The sequence below is a fragment of the Triticum urartu genome, chromosome 6A (assembly GCF_056163025.1).
Source record: "Triticum urartu cultivar PI428250 chromosome 6A, HENAU_Tu73, whole genome shotgun sequence".
Classification (NCBI taxonomy): domain Eukaryota; kingdom Viridiplantae; phylum Streptophyta; class Magnoliopsida; order Poales; family Poaceae; genus Triticum; species Triticum urartu.
The window spans coordinates 430,871,065-430,892,044 of record NC_141878.1 but is presented as its reverse complement, the minus strand read 5'-3'; the positions used below and the strand labels follow the sequence as shown (position 1 = coordinate 430,892,044).

General features: G+C 42.1%; 1 protein-coding gene and 1 pseudogene across 1 annotated transcript; both read left to right on the top strand.

Annotated features, from left to right (window-relative positions):
* Positions 1-12,985: 12,985 nt before the first annotated feature.
* On the top strand, positions 12,986-14,521 carry LOC147965552 (uncharacterized; annotated as a pseudogene).
* Positions 14,522-14,659: 138 nt separating this feature from the next.
* Positions 14,660-17,623, top strand: LOC147965551 (uncharacterized). Its single transcript, XM_087528230.1, has 5 exons — positions 14,660-15,209; positions 15,327-15,385; positions 16,196-16,657; positions 17,132-17,170; positions 17,279-17,623. Exons 1-5 carry the CDS (start codon positions 14,915-14,917, stop codon positions 17,459-17,461), a joined length of 1,038 nt encoding a protein of 345 aa, XP_087384356.1. The 5' UTR covers positions 14,660-14,914; the 3' UTR covers positions 17,462-17,623.
* The last annotated feature ends 3,357 nt before the right edge of the window (positions 17,624-20,980 follow it).

Below are 20,980 nucleotides of genomic sequence, written 5' to 3'. Positions count from 1 at the left end.
TCGAGCTGGCGCCTCTCCTCAGCGATGACCAACAACTCGGCCAGCTTGGAGCCGGCTCGGGCACACTCTAGGAATTTCTTGTAGTCGTCAACGATGGTGATGAGGCCCTTGGGACCCGACATATTCAGCTTCAGGTAGGCGTAGTGGGGAACTTCCATGAACTTTGCTAGCGCGGGCCGGCGCAGCAGCGCGTGGTAGGGGCTGGCCAGGTCGACCACCTCGAACACGAGCGAGGAGCAGGAGAGGCCCGACACAATGCCGTGGAACACCGTCCGGGATGGCTCTAGCTGCTGCGCCTGGATGCCGAGCTTGGTCATTGTGTCGCGGTAGAGGATGTTGATGCTGCTGCAGCCATCGATGAGGACTTGCGAGAAGCGGCAGGTGCGCTTCTTAGCGACCATGGTGTGGTCGAGAATGAGAGCATAGCCCCTCGGCGTCGGCATGATGGCCGGATGGTCCTCCCGGGTCCAGCTGAGCGGGCCATCTGACCAGTGCATGTACTGAGGCACGACCGGGACCATGGTGTTCACTTCCTGCCGAAGCCGGCGCTCATTGTGCTTGTCGCCGCCTTCGCTGGTGAAGACGATGTAGTAGGCGTTCGGGTTGGGGAAGGTGTCGTCACGCATAGTGCCAGCCGCCGGGTGCGGTGATACCTCTCCAACGTATCTATAATTTTTGATTGTTCCATGCTGTTATATTATCATTCTTGAATGTTTTACAATCATTTTATAGTCATTTTATATCATTTTTTGGTACTAACCTATTGACATAGTGCCCAGTGCTAGTTGCTGTTTTTTGCTTGTTTTTTACATCGCAGGAAATCAATACCAAACGGAGTCCAAACGCAGCAAAGCTTTTTTGTGGATTTTTTCTGGACCATAAGACACTGTATGGGCCAAGAAAGTACCTGAGGGGTGCTCTGAGGGGAGCACAACACACCAGGGCGCGCCCGGAGGCCCAGGCGCGCCCAGGTGGGTTGTGCCCACCTCAGTGGCATTCCGCACCGCCTCTTTGCTCTATAAATACCCTAATATTCCAGAAATCCTAGGGGAATCGATGAAAAATCAATTCCAGCCGCCACAAGTTCCAGAAACACCAAATCCAATCTAGACACCATCGCGGAGGGGTTCATCATGTCCATTGGTGCCACTCCGACGATGCGTGAGTAGTTCTTTGTAGACCTGCGGGTCCATAGTTAGTAGCTAGATGGCTTCCTCTCTCTCTCTCTCTTGATTCTCAATACAATGGTCTCTTGGAGATCCATATGATGTAAGTCTTTTTGCGATGTGTTTGTTGGGATACGATGAACTTTGAGTTTATGATCAGATCTATGTTTTTATCCATGAAAGTTATTTGAGTCTTCTTTGATCTCTTATATGCATGATTGATCATAGCCTCGTATTTATTCTCCAATATTTGGGTTTTGTTTGGTCAACTTGATCTATTTATCTTGCAATGGAAAGAGGTGCTTTGTGATGGGTTCGATCTTACGGTGCTTGATCCCAGTGACAGAAGGGGAAATGACACGTATGTATCGTTGCTATTAAGGATACCAAGATGGGGTCTATTTCTACATAAATAGATCTTGTCTACATCATGTCATCGTTCTTATTGCATTACTCCGTTTTTCCATGAACTTAATACACTAGATGCATGCTGGATAGCGGATGATGTGTGGAGTAATAGTAGTAGATGCAGGCAGGAGTCGGTCTACTAATCTTGGGTGTGATGCCTATATAATGATTATTGCGTGGATATCATCATGATTATTTGAAGTTCTATCAATTTCCCAACAGTAATTGCTTTCCCACTATTGGCTATTTTTCTCGAGAGAAGCCACTAATGAAACCTACGGCCCACAGGTCTCTTCTTTAATATACTTGCCTTTGCGATCTATTTTATTTGCTTTTATTTTCAGATCTATTAAACCAAAAATACAAAAATACCTTGCTTCACTTAATTTTATTTGCGATCTATTTATCATATCTATTACAACTTTATCACGTCTTCTCGCCAATTTGTGGCATCATTACCCGAAAGGGATTGACAACCCCTTTAACACGTTGGGTTGCGAGTATTTGTTATTTGTGTGCAGGGGCTGTTTACGTTGTGTTGCTTGGTTCTCCTACTGGTTCGATAACCTTGGTCTCATCATTGGGAAATACCTACCATCGCTGTGCTGCATCATCCCTTCCTCTTTGGGGAAATACCGACGTAGTTCATGCAGGCATCAAAAGGAATTTCTAGCGCCATTGCCGGGGAGGATCACGTCAAGATAGTCTCCCGTCAATGCGCTTTCTGGCGCCGTTGCGTGGGAGACATCATCATCATCAACCAGTTTCCTAATCACAAATCTCATCTCCTTGCAATTTACATTATTTGCCATTTGCCTCTCGTTTTCCTCTCCCCCACTTCACAAAAAATTGCCATTTTATTTGCCCTCTTTTTCGTCCGCCGTTTTCTCGTCAGATCTGTTTTTGAGTGAAATCTCGTTGACCACCTTTTGTCGTTATGGATGGTTCTTCCTCTATTGCGTACACCCCCGAGAACGAGGTTCTTAACTTTAAACAAAGGGGAGGGGAGAATTTAAAATATGCTTGGTATAGGATTTGCAATGCTCATAATTGATCCATCCGTAAGCAATCTACCGTTGCCCTTCTTCATTGTTTTTATGTGGGCATCACCACTTGGTATAGATTCGTCCTAGGTATGATTAGCGGTGGAAGTTTCTTGATGTGTCCTTCTCTTGATGCATTTAATGTTTTGGGAAATTTAGTGGGTTCAGCACCACTCATGATCAATGAAACAATTTTGACTCTTGAGCATGTTATGGAAAGACTAGATGCTATTGAAAAGAAAATGCTTACCAAAGAACATATTGAAAACTTGGATAAAAACATGCAAAATTTCGCTACTAAAATTGGGTGAAAATTGGGAGAACTTTTTAAGCTGTTAAAAGAAAAGGGGACTATAGTTCATGAAAGAATGGAAGAAAGCCCGACTAGGATTAATAAACCGGAAGAATTTTTTACTAATCTAAGTACGGCTTTTGCTTCCGCCAAAACTCCCGTAAATATTGGTAAGACTACTCAAGTTACTAAAAACAAGGGTGCAACTTCTAGCAATAATAAAGGAGATCTTAAGATGATTAGTATCCATCCCAATTTTATTGAAGTTATAAGAGACCCTCTTTGCAAAAATGATTTTTTCAATCTCGTGCCTAGAAGTATTGTCGTTGAGAATTTATGTGCAAAATCCTTGAAAATTCTAAGTGTTTGATCGAAGAGTTGGAGTCTAAAGATGACAAAACTTAGATCCTATGCGTTATGCCTAGCTAAGGGCGTAAAACGATAGCGCTCGTTGGGAGGCAACCCAACTTGTATCTTTGTGATTTTTGGTTTTCTTGATGTTTTCAATAAAATACCCAATTAATCCTCTGATTAGATGTGTTTTTGTGGTTTAAATTAGTGTTTGTGCCAAGCAAGGCCTTTGGGAGGATTTGGGTGAGAGTTGATTTGATCTTGCTGAAAAATAGAAACTTTTATGCTCACGAAATTATTTTTCATGTTTATCAGAAGAGTGATTTTGAGTTGATTCTTTTTGCAGAAGATTAATAAACAAATTATTCACGTCGTCCTAATGTTCAAGAATTTTTGGAGTTACAGAAGTTTTCGAAGTAGTCAGATTTCTACAGACTATTCTGTTTTGATAGATTCTGTTTTCTTTGCGTTGTGTGCTTGTTTTGATGATTCTATGGTTCTCTTTGAAGAATTTTTGCCATAGAAAAGTTGGAATACAGTAGATATAATGCAAAAATAAAATTTTAATGGGTTTGCAACAATACTTGTAGTAGTGGTTTGCTTTCTTATACTAACAAATCTCACGAAGGTTTTGTTGAGTTTTGTGTGATTGAAGTTTTCAAGTTTTGGGTGATCTTACGACGGATGAAGGAATAAGGATTAGCAAAAGGCTAAGCTTGGGAATGCCCGAGGCACCCCAAGATAATATTCAAGAAGTAGCAAGCAACTAAGCTTGGGGATGCCCCCGAGTGGCATCCCCTCTTTCTTCTAACAATCATCGGTATTTTACTTGGAACTATATTTTTATTCGTCACATATTATGAGTTTTGCTTGGAGCGTCTTTTATGATATGAGTCTTTTCTTGTTTTTATTTGTGTTATAAGTCTTGAATCCTTACTGGACACACCTTTTTGAGAGAGTCAAAAAATTATGCTATGCTTCAGTTAAATTTTTAGAGCCTTGGAATTGCTCTAGTGCTTCACTTATATATTTTTGAGCACGGTGTGCTTTGTTATTTTTGAAGAAATGCTGTCATGCTTCACTTAGATTTATTTGGGAGTTAATAATTTTTTTAAGAAATTCTCTCTTGCTTCACTTAGATTATTTTTGAGAGAAAAGAAATATTATGCTCATGTTCTTCACTTAAATTTGTTTGAGCTTATCAAAAGCAACATATGAAAATAGTCCCAAAGTGATAGATATCCAAGGAGGATATAATGAAAACTTTCATGAAGATCATTGAACAAAATAAACTTGGTTCTTCGTAATGGTTTTGAGATATGACGATGCGATATGTGAGTCATGTTGATGAGTAATTATGCTTTAGTAAGAATATTGGTGTTAAGGTTTGTGATTCCCTATACAAGCACGAAAGTCAATAGTTATGCAATGAAATTACATCCTACTTATGGTGCGTTATTCAGTGTTACTTATGCTGAATGCTTGGGTACGAGATTTTTTTGTTTCTTGGTTGGACGCTTCTCAATCTTTTTGCTAGCCTTCATTTTGCACTAAGTACGATCACTACTTGTGCATCCAAAACCCTTTAAACCAGTTTTGCCATATGAGTCCAGTATACCTACCTATATGTGGTATTCCAGTGCCGTTCTAAGCAAATTTTCATGTGCCATCTCTAATTTTCAAAATAAATTTCTCTTTTTGTGTGCTCGTACCGCTCGCGAGGCGGTGAGGAGTGGCCGATGTTTTCCATGCTAGATGTGTTATTCTCACGACGAGTGTTTATTCACTTGTCATTGCACGAGAGTACGACAAAGGTATTAGGGATGCCCAGTCGTGAAATGAAAAATGAATTTACTTTATGTTGTCAAATAATAAATTCCTTGGAAAGTGTTGGTATGGAGGGCACCCGTGGATACGGTTAGCCATGGAAATTGAAAGTATGGTGGAAAAAGGAATAAACTTTATTTTCTATTTGGGAACCGCCTGTGATGTATCTAGCATGGAAAGCATTGGAAACTCTAAGTCATTTTCGTTGGTGGGAAAAGTATGCCTCCCAAAATGATTTTATCTCTCAATTTTTGCTTTGAGCTCTGGCACCTCTACAAATCCCTACTTCCCTCTACGAAGGGCCTTTTTTTACATTATGCAATTTTTATTTTTAATTTGAGTCTCCATCTGCACTTATAAAGCACCAACTAAGGGGCACTATGATCGTATTTGAGCATTGGGTGTAGCTAATATTCGAGTGTGTTTCATGAATGGATCAATGATTGAGCATGATGGGCTAGGGATAACTTGATTTAGTGTTGATATTTTGAAAGACATGGTTGCTTGTTGATATGCTTGAGTATTAAAGTCTTCATGTCAAAACTAGACTATTCCTTTGAACCATATAAAAGTCCAAATGTCCATGCTACAAAGAAAAGATTATGTGATGAACACGTTAGGCAGCATTCCGCATCAAAAATTCTGTTTTTATCATTTACGTACTCGAGGACGAGCATGAATTAAGCTTGGGGATGCTGATACGTGTCCAATGTATCTATAATTTTTCATTGTTACATGCTGTTATATTATCATTCTTGGATGTTTTACAATCATTTTATAGTCATTTTATATCATTTTTGGGTACTAACCTATTGACATAGTGCCCAGTGCCAGTTGTTGTTTTCTGCTTGTTTTTTACATCGCAGGAAATCAATACCAAACAGAGTCCAAACACAGCAAAACTTTTTGTGGATTTTATTGGACCAGAAGACACCGTATGGGCCAAGAAAGTACCAGAGGGGTGCTCCGAGGGGAGCACAACCCACCAAGGCGCGCCTGGGGGCTCAGGCGCCCAGGTGGGTTGTGCCCACCTTGGTGGCCTCCCACACCGCCTCTTTGCTCTATAAATACGCCAATATTCCAGAAACCCTAGGGGAGTCGACAAAAAATCAATTCCAGTCGCTGCAAGTTCCAGAAACACCAGATCCAATCTAGACACCATTGCGGAGGGGTTCATCATGTCCATTGGTGCCTCTCCGGTGATGCGTGAGTAGTTCTTTGTAGACCTATGGGTCCGTAGTTAGTAGCTAGATGGCTTCCTCTCTCTCTCTCTCTCTCCCTCTCTCTCTCTTGATTCTCAATACAATGGTCTCTTGGAGATCCATATGATGTAAGCCTTTTTGCGGTGTGTTTGTTGGGATCCGATGAACTTTGAGTTTATGATCAGATCTATGTTTTTATCCATGGAAGTTATTTGAGTCTTCTTTGATCTCTTATATGCATGATTGATTATAGCCTCGTATTTCTTCTCCAATATTTGGGTTTTGTTTGGCCAACTTGATCTATTTATCTTGCAATGGGAAGAGGTGCTTTGTGATGGGTTCGATCTTACGGTGCTTGATCCCAGTGACAGAAGGGGAAACGACACGTATGTATTGTTGCTATTAAGGATAACAAGATGGGGTCTATTTATACATAAATAGATCTTGTCGACATCATGTCATCGTTCTTATTGCATTACTCCGTTTTTCCATGAACTTAATACACTAGATGCATGATGGATAGCGGTCGATGTGTGGAGTAATAGTAGTAGATGCAGGTAGGAGTCGGTCTACTAATCTTGGATGTGATGCCTATATAATGATCATTGCCTAGATATCGTCATGATTATTTGAAGTTCTATCAATTTCCCAACAGTAATTGTTTTCCCACTTTTGCTATTTTTCTCGAGAGAAGCCACTAGTGAAACCTACAGCCCCCGGGTCTCTTCTTTAGCATATTTACCTTCACGATCTATTTTATTTGATTTTATTTTCAGATCTATTAAACCAAAAATACAAAAATACCTTGCTACACTTTATTTTATTTGCGACCTATTTATCCTATCTTTTACAACTTTATCACGTCTTCTTGCCAATTTGTGGCATCGTTACCTGAAAGGGATTGACAACCCTTTAACACATCGGGTTGCGAGTATTTGTTATTTGTGTGCAGGGGTTGTTTACATTGTGTTGCTTGGTTCTCCTACTGGTTCGATAACCTTGGTCTCATCACTGAGGGAAATACCTATAGCCGCTGTGCTGCATCATCCCTTCCTCTTTGGGGAAATACCGACGTAGTTCAAGCAGGCATCATGCAGCGGCGAGGGGGAGGTGCCCCGCACCCGACGCCGGAGGAGGGGCGGAGGGAGATCGCCCCTCATTAGGCCCCAAGTAATGGCGCACTGCCAGAGCGTGTGCATGGATGGCCTCGCGCCACTGTGGTGCTTGCAGGGAGCATCGAGCATCTGCTCAAAACTCATGGCGGGTTGCCAGGCAGTCTTGTCGGTTCGCTGATGCCGGCCGCCGCCCTGCTCGGCGGGAGGTGCCTGCTCGGCCGCAGCGACAAGGCAGTTGTCATAGCAGGGAGCCGGCTACTCTCCCTTGCATTTGTTGTCGGGGTGGTTGTTCTGCTGGCGGCTGTTCTCGCCAGCCGGCTTGGGGGTGGCGCCGGTAATGTCCACCACGACTTGGACCTTCATGGCAGCGGCCGTGGCGTACTTGTCCGTCGTGGCCATGAGCGCGGCCATGGTGGTCGGCTCAGAGCGGAGGAGCTTGTGCTTGAGCAAGGTGTCATCTCGACACCCGTCCATGAAGTATTGGATGGCCTGGACCTCATGGACCCCTCGCAGCTGTTCCAGAGCTCGGTCTAGCGCGTGAGGTACTGGAGGCCAGTGATACGTCTGCAATGTATCTATAATTTTTGATTGTTCCATGCTATTATATTATCTGTTTTCGATGTTTTATATGCTATTTTATATTATTTTTGGGACTAACCTATTAACCAAGAGCCTAGTGCCAGTTTCTGTTTTTTTCTTTGTTTTTGAGCCTCGCAGAAAAGGAATACCAAACAGAGTCCAAACAGAATAAGACCTTCGCTATGATTTTTCTTGGACCAGAAGGCACCCAGGAGACTTGGAGACCAAGTCAGAAGAGCCACGAGGCAGCGACAAGGGGGGAGGGCGCGCCGGGGGGGGGGGGGGTAGGGTGCGCCCCCTACCTTGTGGGCCCCTCGGTGACCCCCTAACCTATATCTTCCTCCTATATATTCCCAAACCGCCAGAGGCATCCACGAAAACACTTTTCCACCGCCGCAACCTTCTGATCCCGTGAGATCCCATCTAGGAGCCTTTTCTGGCATCCTGCTAGAGGGGTATTCGATCACGGAGGGCTTCTACATCAACTCTATTGCCCTTCCGATGAAGCGTGAGTAGTTTACCTCAGACCTACGGGTCCATAGCTAGTAGCTAGATGACTTCTTCTCTCTCTTTGATTCTCAATACCATGTTCTCCTCGGTGTTCTTGGAGATCTATCCGATGTAATCTTATTTTGCGGTGTGTTTGTCGAGATCCGATGAATTGTGGATTTATGATCAGTTTATCTATGAATATTATTTGAATCTTCTCTGAATTCTTATATGCATGATTTTATATCTTTGTAATTCTTTTCGAACTACCGGTTTAGTTTGGCCAACTAGATTTGTTTTTCTTGCAATGGGAGAAGTGCTTAGCTTTGGGTTCAATCTTGCGGTGTCCGTTCCCAGTGACAGTAGGGGCAGCAAGGTACATATTGTATTGTTGCCATCGAGGATAAAAAGATGGAGTTTACATCATATTGCTTGAGTTTATTTCTCTACATCATGTTGTCTTACTTAAGGCGTTACTCTGTTCTTCATGAACTTAATACTCTAGATGCAGGCATGAGTCGGTCGATGTGTGGAGTAATAGTAGTAGATGCAGGAAGGAGTCGGTCTACTTGACACGGATGTGACGCCTATATTTCATAATCATTGCCTTGGATATCGTCATAACTTTGCGCTTTTCGATCAACTGCTCGACAGTAATTTGTTCACCCACCGTATTATTTGCCATCCCGAGAGAATCCTGTAGTGAAACCTATGCCCCCCGGGTCTATTTTCCATCATATTAGTTTTTGATCTACTATTTTGCAATCTTTTACTTTCAGATCTATAAACCAAAAACCCAAAAATATTTTATCTTTTGTTTATCTATCTCTATCAGATCTCAGTTTTGCAAGTGACCGTGAAGGGATTGACAACCCCTTTATCGCGTTGAGTGCAAGTTGTTTGATTGTTTGTGCAGGTATAGGTGGCTTGTGCGTTGTCTCCTACTGGATTGATACCTTGATTCTCTAACAGAGGGAAATACTTATCTCTACTTTGCTACATTACCCTTTCCTCTTCAAGGGAAAAACCAACACAAGCTCAAGAAGTAGCAGGAAGAATGTCTGGCGCCGTTGTCGGGGACATCTACGCCAAGTCAAGACATACCAAGTACCCATCATAAAACTCTAATCTCTTGCATTACATTATTCCCAATTTGCCTCTCGTTTTCCTCTCCCCCACTTCTAAAATGATTTTCAAATAGATTCGCCCTTTTCTTCGCCCTTCTTTCGTTCGTCTTTTCATTTGCTTTTTGTTTGCCCATTTGCTAGATTGGTTTGCTGTCACTATGTCTAAGTCTGGGGAGATTATCGTTGAAAAGGATAGTAGTAACGATGAGGGAAACTTTGATGATTTTGCTAATATTAATCTTCATGAAGAATCTACTACTTTGCACACTGAAAAACTCTGCATAGGTAGCGGCAATATTATTGGAAAAGGGGTTATTCAAGATTTCTTTACTTGTGTCGGTGCATTACCCACGTTAGGTTGATCTATTCTCCATAAAACTAATAGTCTTGCGGATGCTATATCTTTGCTTATAGTTGAACTTGAAAGACAATTTGTTCATATGCATCCATGCATACAAAGGATTTTTCTAGAGTTTTCTAATATTGAGCATTCTTTTGTTAAGCGCGCCAGCACTATATTTCTAGCCCATGAGTTTAGATTTATTATGAAAGAAGCTAGTGAATTTTTTGCGCATTACAAAGTAGATGGTGGTCGTCCTCCCATAGAGGGGATTCTCTTTAACCAAGAAGAAATAATGCATTTGCGATCTCTCGATCATGTTGCTTATAATGAAAATTTGAGAAAAAGGGTCCCCACTGATGTTTTAGTTGTCACAACCCTAGCTTTGGCCTTGCTTGTCATTGCATCATCATCTTGCATCATGTTTAAATTTCTCAAAAACTTGAAATGGGGACTGACCAAACCCTAGCAACAAATGAATTCAAATAGGCTCAAATAAAATCACTTCCAATAAACCCAAAGTGACTTCAGGAAAAGTCCATCATTTTTGAAACTGGTGAAAACCTCTGACAAAAATTGGTGCATATTTTCCCTAGGTCATTTCAGGTTTTTGGATTAAATCATAAGTATTTGAATTGGAGCATTTAATGGCTATAAATTTTTTAAATGCTTCAATAATTCTGAAAACATTTGAGGGCTATTAGTAAACATTTTAAAAGTGCCCACAAATTTTCTCAGGAGTTTTAAAAATGGTTTAGTATTATTACTAAATCAAAAACAGAAAAGCAAAATAGAAAACAGAAACAATTAATAAGAGAGAGAGAGAAGGACTCACCTGGGCTTCTCTCCTGCAGCAGAGCCGGCCCAGCTCCTGATCTGGCCCAGCCCACCAGAAGGACAGAGGCGCGTGGCCACCGCGCGCCGGCACGCGCCCGAGCTACCTCCTGCTTCCGCTGCTTCTGGAGCCAGCCCCGAGTGCCACGCACTCCCTCTCGACCCCCTCACTCTCTCCCTGGCCCCCTCCCCCTCCTCTGCTCTCTCCCGCAGCACCACCGAGCGCGTTCGCCGCCGCCGCTCGCCATAGCCATGGCCACCACCTCTCCCATGCCCCCTGGAGCTGCCCACGAGCTCCGCGGTAGTAATCAAGATGGAACTTGACCACACGGTAGTAAGTTCCATCATGAGCCCCCTTTGTCATGGAAATTGGGCATGCGACGAATGCTGAGCACAGGAAGGTGGGTGCTGCTCTAGTACCACCTGAGAGAGTAGAAAGCATTTCAGGAACAAGTCCAAATGTGTTCAACTGCTCATACAAAGGAACATTAATAAGACCCGCTAGATGTTTTTAGAGACATAGAAAACCAAAGGCAGTAATAACTTGATCCAAATATCTTAGGGGCATGGTATGTAAATTCCGAAGGATAACAAGAACTGTAGTTTTGTATTTGGACTTTTGGAGGAAATTTAATTCAATTTTTCTTCTTATTGGGGTAGAAATGGATATTGAATTATTTCTACTAAATGTCTGCTTGGGTTTGCTACCACAGTTGAATTGAGTTTGTAAAAATGGAGGCTCAATGCGTTTCCAAGTTGAAATAGAATTGGGCTTACAATTCAACTTTCTGTTTGGTTGCTAAAGAATCCACAGATAACATATTGGTCACCACCCAAAACCAAATCATATTTGGCTGCCAGAGAAATGGAATCACACATGTGGTCGAGTGGCTTCACCGTGAATCCCCGGTGGAAGCAGAAGAGGTGGTGGGAGCTGGCTGGCGGCAGAGGCTATGGGCTGTTGCCACCCGAGCCGAAGACAGGGAGGAGGAAGAAACAGTTCATGATGTCGGATGTACTTGAGATCTTGCTGGTTGCAGTCAGTGCCACAGGCTGCCATCTGAGCGTTATCCCCACCTAATAACTCAAAGGTGGAGGAAGAAGCAACCATTGTCAGAGGGGAGAATAGAGGAGGCGGCCAGAGGTGGAGAATGGAGATGCTGTACCAGATCCTGATGGAAGGAAGGGAAGAAGCAAGAAGATGACGGAGGCAGGGGGGCTGTGGAGGTGGTCAAGGGGACACAGGCTGACTGGTGGCCGTTGGTGGAGGTTGACAAAGGCACGGCATCGGATATGAGAGGAAGTGGGGGTGGCCTTCGAGCAAGCAGATCTTGCATTCAATTACAAAGAATTCAGAGTGTTTATGGCTCAGTACTTTGCAAGCCCCCCCCCCCCAATTCCTCTTCCAGATCCTAATAGCATTCGAACAGCCGATATTCAGAAGACTCGATTTCAGTTCCTGAGTTCCAAGTCTAGTTCCAACATCCAAACAGGGTGTAATACAATATGGCTGACCTCATATAACTAAGAGTATAATTTTGACAAGCTAACATAACAAAAATGTGCAGTCTGGCTCTTTTGATTTGTCAAGGTTAAAGTTCGATTCCGCATCACAAAATTCATAACTTGGCAGGCTTGCTTGTTACACTCTGCACTGTGGGATGGACGGGCGGACGGCCTCTTTAAGCCTATCCTAGTGAATCTTCATTTGACTTATTTTCTGCCATGCACATGCGTGTGCTCTTCGAAGTTTATGTGGCACATTTTTTCCGAACATGTACTTAAATGCATGCTATTTTGTATTAGAAGAAACCGTCAAGAAGGTGGCAAAAGTATTCAAAACCACCAAAAGTGGCTGTCCTAAAAACCAAGACTAAAGGTATGAAACAAGTAAAAACAAAACTGCCTAGCTAACCAAACAGAAAGGAAACTAGGGGTGAGGATCCTTTGTTTCTGCTAGTTTCCGGAGATCAGCTTTGCTGAGAATGCTATCGGCCAGTGATTGGCCAGTTAACTAGCTCATGGTATGATACTATAAATGGAATTGAACAACAAATCTGAGCCCAGTGCCGCAGTGGGAGGTAGGTAGGGAGGGGATTCAGGCCATATTGCAAACCCCGACTACTGCTGCCGGTCATTGGACCTTTAATTTTCACATCTTACCCACAGTACAGGAAGGGAAGGAGGGAACTCGAGAGAGTACTTAGGCCTGATGGCATACCCCAACAGCCTCCACTTGTCTGGTCCTTCCTACTTGCATCTGCATCTGCTGCTGCTCTCTGCCCTGCTGCTTGTTGTGGCGGCTGCTACTGTTCATGGTGGAGGTCTGGTAATATTAGGGCACAGGATTTAATGTATTGGACCACACTTAGAGAAGATTCAACATGCATAGCATATAATTTGTTGATACTAATGAACCATGAAAAATCATGGAGCAATTGTAGCATATCTCCAACACAGGTCCACCTTTATTCCTTTTATTCTTCACATATGGCCATGATTTTTTCAAGCAAACATACCTTAATTAGCACAACACACAGGATGTTCACCTTTGTTTCCTTTTATGGCTTTCTTCACATGTGGCCATGATTTTTTCAAGCAACCATATCTTAATTAGCACAACACGCAGGACTTTTTTTCCATTGTGTTGGTACAATAAAAATATACAACTGCTAATTGTCTGATATGTGTACGTAAGCTACTCATAAGGTGTGAAGATTATATGGTCAGGAAGGCATTTTCTTGTATTTTTTCTTCAGTTTCAGTTAGTAATAGTGTCCTTAATTGCTTATCCTGCCAGCAGTCACTGCCTGCTTGTTTCTTAAGTTATGATTGTTTCATTATCCTAGTTGAAATATTGTTTATATCTGATTTGTTTTGTCCATTAGTTCCTATTCAGTATTACTGACTGGCAGGATTTTTTCTATTAATGTAGGTGCTTTGTGTTTCGTACTCTCAGAATAGACAGCTCATCTTTCCTACACAAAAGCAGCAACGAGCTAGTTCTGGATCGATCTGTCAGAAAAGGAAAAGATCTGCTAATAAGGTTACCCTACGGTTTATTAAACAAAAAGTTGAAGCCAGTGGATCCTCTGGAAAGATATCAACCCAGTCTACCCTGGATGAGGGATTACCAGGGAGCATCTATGCATCATCCACTGGTAAGAAGTTCGTGTGGACATATGAATCTGACAGGTATAGTTTCGTTCTGCACCTACTACAGACCTTACTACGGAGCTAAAAAAATGTTTCCCATCGCGCTGGAGCCTGATTGGTTATTATTATCTGCAGAAAACTGCTGATGATCTACACTAGATTTTGTGCAGCACGCGGACCCAAATGTCAATGGAATTCTCTCTCTGGTCTTCCAGCTGCACCACCTACATGTCGTAGAAGGATGGCATATTTAAATAAAAACATAAATATAAGAAAAGCTGTTGTCCGAATCTGTAGCCTTCTCAGATAGGAAAGGAGATCGAAAGAGAGGGAATCCCATTCTCATATGTCAAATTCTAGTCATGAGAACTGTGTGGATTCAGATTCTGAGATATTCAATTGGGATTATTTTGAAGATCCAGAAATAAAAAATGCACTTGATGAAGTCCTTGAATTCATCCGAGTAGAAAACGTGAACCAGACCAGGAAAGCTGAGCCTAATAATGCAAAGTGCAACAATGATAATAATGCCAACGAGGAAATTCCAAGTGGGCAGAAAGAGCAGGTAAGTAATTGTCATTTAACCTGAACTTCCAACCTATGTTTTGGTTAATACCGATCTTTCACCTTGAATTAATCAGATGTAGAATGTGGAGAAATTGTTTATCTCTTTTCGCTGGTTTCGTCTGGAGGGTTGTTCATTTCACCTTCCTTGTCAAGCGAAGGAGTTGGTGATGCTGATGGGTCTAATAGTTCCAGCCCTTTGGTTGAAGATACCAGTGGACTAAATGATGGTACTCACAAACGCAAGGCTGATACGGTGGAACAGGAAAGCAGTGCGGCTAAGAAAAACAAACTTTGCTACCGCCGTGAGAAAGGTTTCCCTGGTATCCAAGTTGTTCTGAATCAGGACAGAATTCAAACAAACTATCTCACGCAGGAGTTACATGATAAAGAGTGCCTTATTTTTAGTTTAGCCCAGGAAATGAGCATGAGGGATGTTGATTCACAGGTTGAAAGCCCCGACACGTCACTGTATTTAAACAACTCCAGTTCATGTCGACATATGCTGTCTGAATCTCATTTGGAAAGCTCTTATAATGGATGGCCTTGGGATACTATGAAAATATATGCAGACCAGTTACCATCATTATCTTGTAATCAAAATGAATTGTCCATATTGTCTTCTGATCTGTTCAGAAGCGCATTTTATGTTATTTATCAAGGTGGCGAAGGAGGAGTTAATTTGAGAGAATTGTCACAGAAACTGCATCCATTAGGTACTTGCTGTTCTCATGAATAATCATTTGCGTGGTTTTTATAACTTAGTTGTTGCATAAGGTGGTCTTTTTTTTGGTAGGTATAGTTCATTTTTGTTTTGATCGTATCCACTGCAGGCACACAGTTAGTTGATGTGATTGTTCATACACTCAAGAGATTTCATCTGGCCATGGAGGTAAAGCTGTAAACTTGTGTATGATAGACTAGTTGTGTACTTGTTTATCAACATATTTATCACTGTTTAGCAAGAGGTCATTCAATTCACTTCATTCAACACCTAGTTGTGACTATTTCCACTGTTCTGGTTTGTTATCAGTTGTCTATAAAATTCAACCAACAGATCTTGTTACCAACATACACTTTGTTTCTTCATATTTATAGAAATCTGTAGAGGGTAACATAGCTAAAAAATGTACATCTGCTGTTAGTTGTAGGATTCTGCTACAAACTTTTGATCATGCCAGTGGAATAACAGAGAAAACATGAAAACCAAAGTCCAATATGTACACTCAAACTGTTCAATTTTTTACTATACATAAAGCATTTTAATTTTTCAAATGAAATCGGTTTTCATATTTTTCAAGCATGTGATTGGAGACCTTGCAGATCTGTCAAACAACAAATAAAAAAGAGCAGAGGAGTATATATCTGCTTCATAGATGTGAGAGAATGTAGCACCTTGTACATACTAGGCACTTTAACTGTGGTAAGATGGAGAAAACCAAGTGCAGATCATGTGGTATTCTTCAATCCTGTGTTCACCTTTTTTAAGGATGCTAGCTGTCTTGCCCTTTTTCCTTTCCTTTTTGAGATGAAGCCTTGAGTTGTTAGAGCAATGCATTACTTTTAAAGTTTGAAGCTATCCACGGCTTCTGTTATTTCATCCTATTTATTCATATATGGGAGTCACCATGTCTGCTCAATTGTATTTCATCCCTATTTATTCATATATTGGAGTCACCATGTGTGCTCAATTGCTTTATAGGTCAATGCGTACGATGGTTTCCAGATCGTTGACTCATTACATAAGTCAAAGTATCATATAACCACACTTGCAGAATACAGCCATTGCAGCTGTTCACAAGCTCGAGGTTCTCAAATAATGGAGACTGGAGGCACAGAAAATGTATTGAAAGAGAAGCATGCCATGTGTAGTAAGCAGGGAACTATAAAAAAACTTGGTGATGGGCACACAGTCACAATTCTTAGTGGTGAAAGCAAGTCAAGTTCATCTCATATGTGCAGTCAAAATCGTCGAGATAAGGAAATAGTGTCTACTCCATCACAAGACAACAGGGAGAGTGATTGCTGCCATGCTTGTGAAAGGCATATTTATCACCCTATATTGCCATGGATAAATGGTGATGGCAGCATCAATAGTACCGTCTATGAAGGTTTAACTCGTCGAATTATTGGCTATGTGATGCAATATCCAGGAACAGTAGAGGTGCATATCTATTTTTATCATCTATATCTGCTTTTTATGTATTTGGAAAATTTTGTGTACCACTACTTGTGAACTCTTGAATCAACCCTAATTCATAATAATAGTGTATTTTGTCACAATCTTGACCAAGCATCCTGTTATTAAGATCTGGAGGAAAACTTGTTTTACTTCACGCATTCCAAACAACTTAGCATGTGAAACCTGTACTGAGAGAATTGCAGCTTCCAAGTGGTATTGCGAAAAGAATGCACCCCTGCTTTGTAAAACAAACATATTCATACACGAGACCCAAACTACTTTATTATGTTTGTGTCCTTTCTTACTTTTTGAGGAAAGGTGACACTTCGCACATTTACAAGAAAAATCTCAGGTCTTCCTATTCGTATGGTCTTCGAAATTGCTTTATGTTTCCACCTATCGTTGTCAACATGGTTATGTTAGAAGTTCTGATCGTATGCTTTGCTATTGTGTTAGGAGGATGTTATCCACAAGATGGATGTATTGAATCCTCAGGTATGGTACCTTTGTCTATTTGTGCCAGTATCATCTATATTCAAACGATTGCTGTTTAATGACTATGATGTACGCTTTGCCTCGTACATTGTCTTGCTGTTTTTGCAGACATGCAGGACCTTGTTGGAGAAGCTGACACTTGATAAACACCTCTATGTTCGGGTGTTCGAAGAACCTGTGCCTACGGCTCCCACCATATTGCAGAGTCTTTTCAGTCGGGACACCTGTACACAACCATGCAAGCGTAGAAGGCGTTACTTCTCTAACTCAACGAGCACATTCATGTTATAAGAGAAACTTGGTTTGTGTGCGAAGTTTTGGAAAGCGTTGTCTTGTCTAATTGTGTGGAATTGTAAAATATATCCGCGGTCACTGAATTTGAGTCATATATTCTTTTTGGTCACTGAACTTCAATATACTCGAAATATGTTCACTAAGAGCTTCTGAGTTGCACTTCATCCTCCAGTGAGGACTCGTCGTCTCTCCCTGCCAATGACGGGGGTCCAATCCTGCCGCTCATCTTAGTGGGAAATGAATCAAACGGCTGTGGATGTTGTAGACCTTCTGTCACATCCCAGATTTCCCCCCAAATCTGGTATATTAAAATTTTCACAGGAAATTATTTTTTTAGGAAACACCCATGTTTGCCTAGGATTTGACTGTGATTGACTTTGAATTGTTTGATTGTTTGCCTGGAGGAATGAAAATCCAAATGCAACTAGTGAAGCCCTAGCAAGCCTTAGTAGGAACCCAAGCTATTTTGAAAATATTATTTGGGCAAAAGTATTTACAATAAGTCCCAAGTAATATTTGAGTCATGATGATTCTCCCAAAATAATTGGGTTGGATTCATTTGAGTCTATTCAGGACCAAAGGGAATTATTCCAAAATGGTTTTGCATTTTATGTGGCAGGAAGATGAATTTCATAAGTCCAAATAATATTCTTGACCCTCTGCCTATTTTCTAAAATGAATTTGAAACATATTTGGTTTTGAAACCAAATTCAAATTCAAAGGGAAAATATAAGTGCATTAAATATAAGTCCAAATTGCCCAAACAAAATGTTCAAACATTCCCAAATATTCCATTTGGAATTTAGGACATATTCTTTATTGGAAGAAAATTCAAATTCAAAATCATTTGAAAAGACTGAACAAGACAGAAAAGAAAAATAGAAAGACGGAAGCAGGAATCAAATAAAAATAAAAGGCCCAACTGGACCAGCTAGCAGATCAGTATAGCTAGCTAGCCCAGCCAGCGCCGCAGCCCAACCCTGCCACTCTCTCTCTCTCCCTGAGCCGTTGACATGATGGTCCAACATGTCAGGACCGTCACCCACCTCCCGCAACCGCTCGGTCATGACCTCGTGCACGACCCGCACGCACGCATGCCCACGTTTGCCACTACGCGCGGCCATCGTGCGAGCCAGCCCCATGGTAATGCCCCTATAAATCCCCTTGACTGCCCACTCGAGCGCCATAAGGCTGCCGCCAGCGACCCCTCCGTCTCCGTTCTGCCCTAGCTCGCTCCGGCGAGCACACCCACCCCCGAGACCAACCAAAGCCACTGCTCGACTCCCTGTCCTCGTGCGCACCTTCCAGACAACTTCGGCAAGCCCACAACCGCCTGTAACCTCGCGTTCATCGACGATCGAACCTCATCACCGCCGGCGTTGAAACTCCAGCGAGCCTCGAGGTATTTTGGCTCGTGCACCATGTCCACTGTCTTCGTTTCATTTCGTGCATCTCCCTGACCATTTGGCTCATCTTCATGCGTTTGGGCCAAATGGTCAGGGAGATGCACGAGAATGAAACGAAGACAGTGGACATGGTGCACTATATTTACCCGAAGCCGTCCACCGCCGCCCAATCTCCGGCGAGCTCCTGCGCGTCGACTCAGTCGTCCCTGAGGGCAGCTGAGGCCATCTTCCACCTCGTCGTCCCCGCCCGCGTCCACCCGTGCCTTCCGTGCCACCGGAGGACCACCAGAACGACCGGAGCATCCATGCCCGAGCCATGAGCCGCCGCCGTTGATTTTTCCGGTGAGATCTCTACGAAGACTATGATGAGACCTAATCCTAACCCATCTGATCTAATCACATCCGTTGATTTAGATCCAACAGCTCACACGCGGACTCACTTACCAAATTGGTATGGACCAATCGGAACATGCTACTTCTGAGCTGCGTTGGGATTTTCCTGGAAGAGGAGAGGAGATGCAACACAATAGAGATAAGTATTTCCCTCAGTGAGAACCAACGTATCAATCCAGTAGGAGAATCACACAAAGCCTCGTGAACAACACCTACACACACAAAAGCAAATACTCGCACCTAACGCGGTAAAGAGGGTTGTCAATCCCCTTGAACTCGTTATTTGTAAGAATTAATTCTGACAGTGATAGATAGTAAACTAAATTGCAAAACAAAATAAAATAAATAAGAATGCAACAAAGTATTTTTGGATTTTATATATGATTAAAGTAGACCCGGGGGCCATAGTTTTCACTAGAGGCTTCCCTCTCGAACACATAACATGCGGTGGGTGAAAAAATTACTGTGGGCAATTGATAGAAAAGCGCATATTTATGACGATATTCAAGACAATGATCATGTATATAGGCATCATGTCCGAGACAAGTAGACCGACTCCTGCCTGCATCTACTACTATTACTCCACAAATCGACCGCTATCCAGCATGCATCTATGGTATTAAGTTCATGAAAAACAGAGTAACGTCTTAAGCAAGATGACATGATGTAGACAAAGTAAATCCAATCAATATGAATAAACACCATCATTTTATCCTTAATGACAACTATACAAATACATGTCTTGTCCCTTACTTTGTCACCGGGATATAGAGCACCGCAAGATTGGACCCATTACAAAGCACCTCCCCCACTCAAGATTAATCAATCTAGTTGGGCAAACCAAATGGATAGATCGGAGAGAAATATAAAGCTATAAAAATCATGCATAATAAAGTTCAGAAAAGACTCCATTACTTATCATAAATATTCATATCATAAACCTACAAAATAATAGGATCCCAACAAACACACCGCAAAAGAAGGTTCCATTGGATAGAACTCCAAGAACATCGAGGAGAACATTGTACTGAAGATCAAAGAGAGAGAAGAAGCCATCTAGCTACTAGCTATGGACAAGTAGGTCTGTGGTGAACTACTCACGCATCATCGGTAGGGCAGCAAGGATGATGTAGAAGCCCTCCGTGATCGATTCCCCCTCTGGCAGAGTATCGAAAAAAGGCCTCCAAATCGGATCACAGAAGAATAGAGACTTACGGCGGCGAAAAAAGTGTTTCGGGTGGCTCTCCATTGGTTTCCCAATATTTGAGAATTTATAGAAGTGGAATTAAGTTAGACGGAGCCATGAGGGGCCCACAAGGCATCAGGGCACAGCCCCTTGGGCACGGCCAGTTGACTTGCCGTCTCCTTGCTTGCCTTCCGGTCTCCCCCTGAATCTTCTAGGGTCTCTCTTGTCCAGAAAAAAATTATCGAAAAGTTTCATAGCATTTGGACTCCGTTTAGTACTGATTTTTTGGAAAACAGACAAGCAGAAAACAACAACCGACACTAGGCACTGGGTTTATAGGTTAGTCCCAAAAAATGATATAAAATAGCATAAAAAATTATATAGAATATCCAAGATTGATACTATAATAGCATGGAACAATAAAAAATTCTAGATACATTGGAGACGTATCAAGCATCCCCAAGCTTAATTCATGCTCGTCCTCGAGTAGGTAAATGATAAAAACAAAAAAAATTATATGGAATGCTGCGT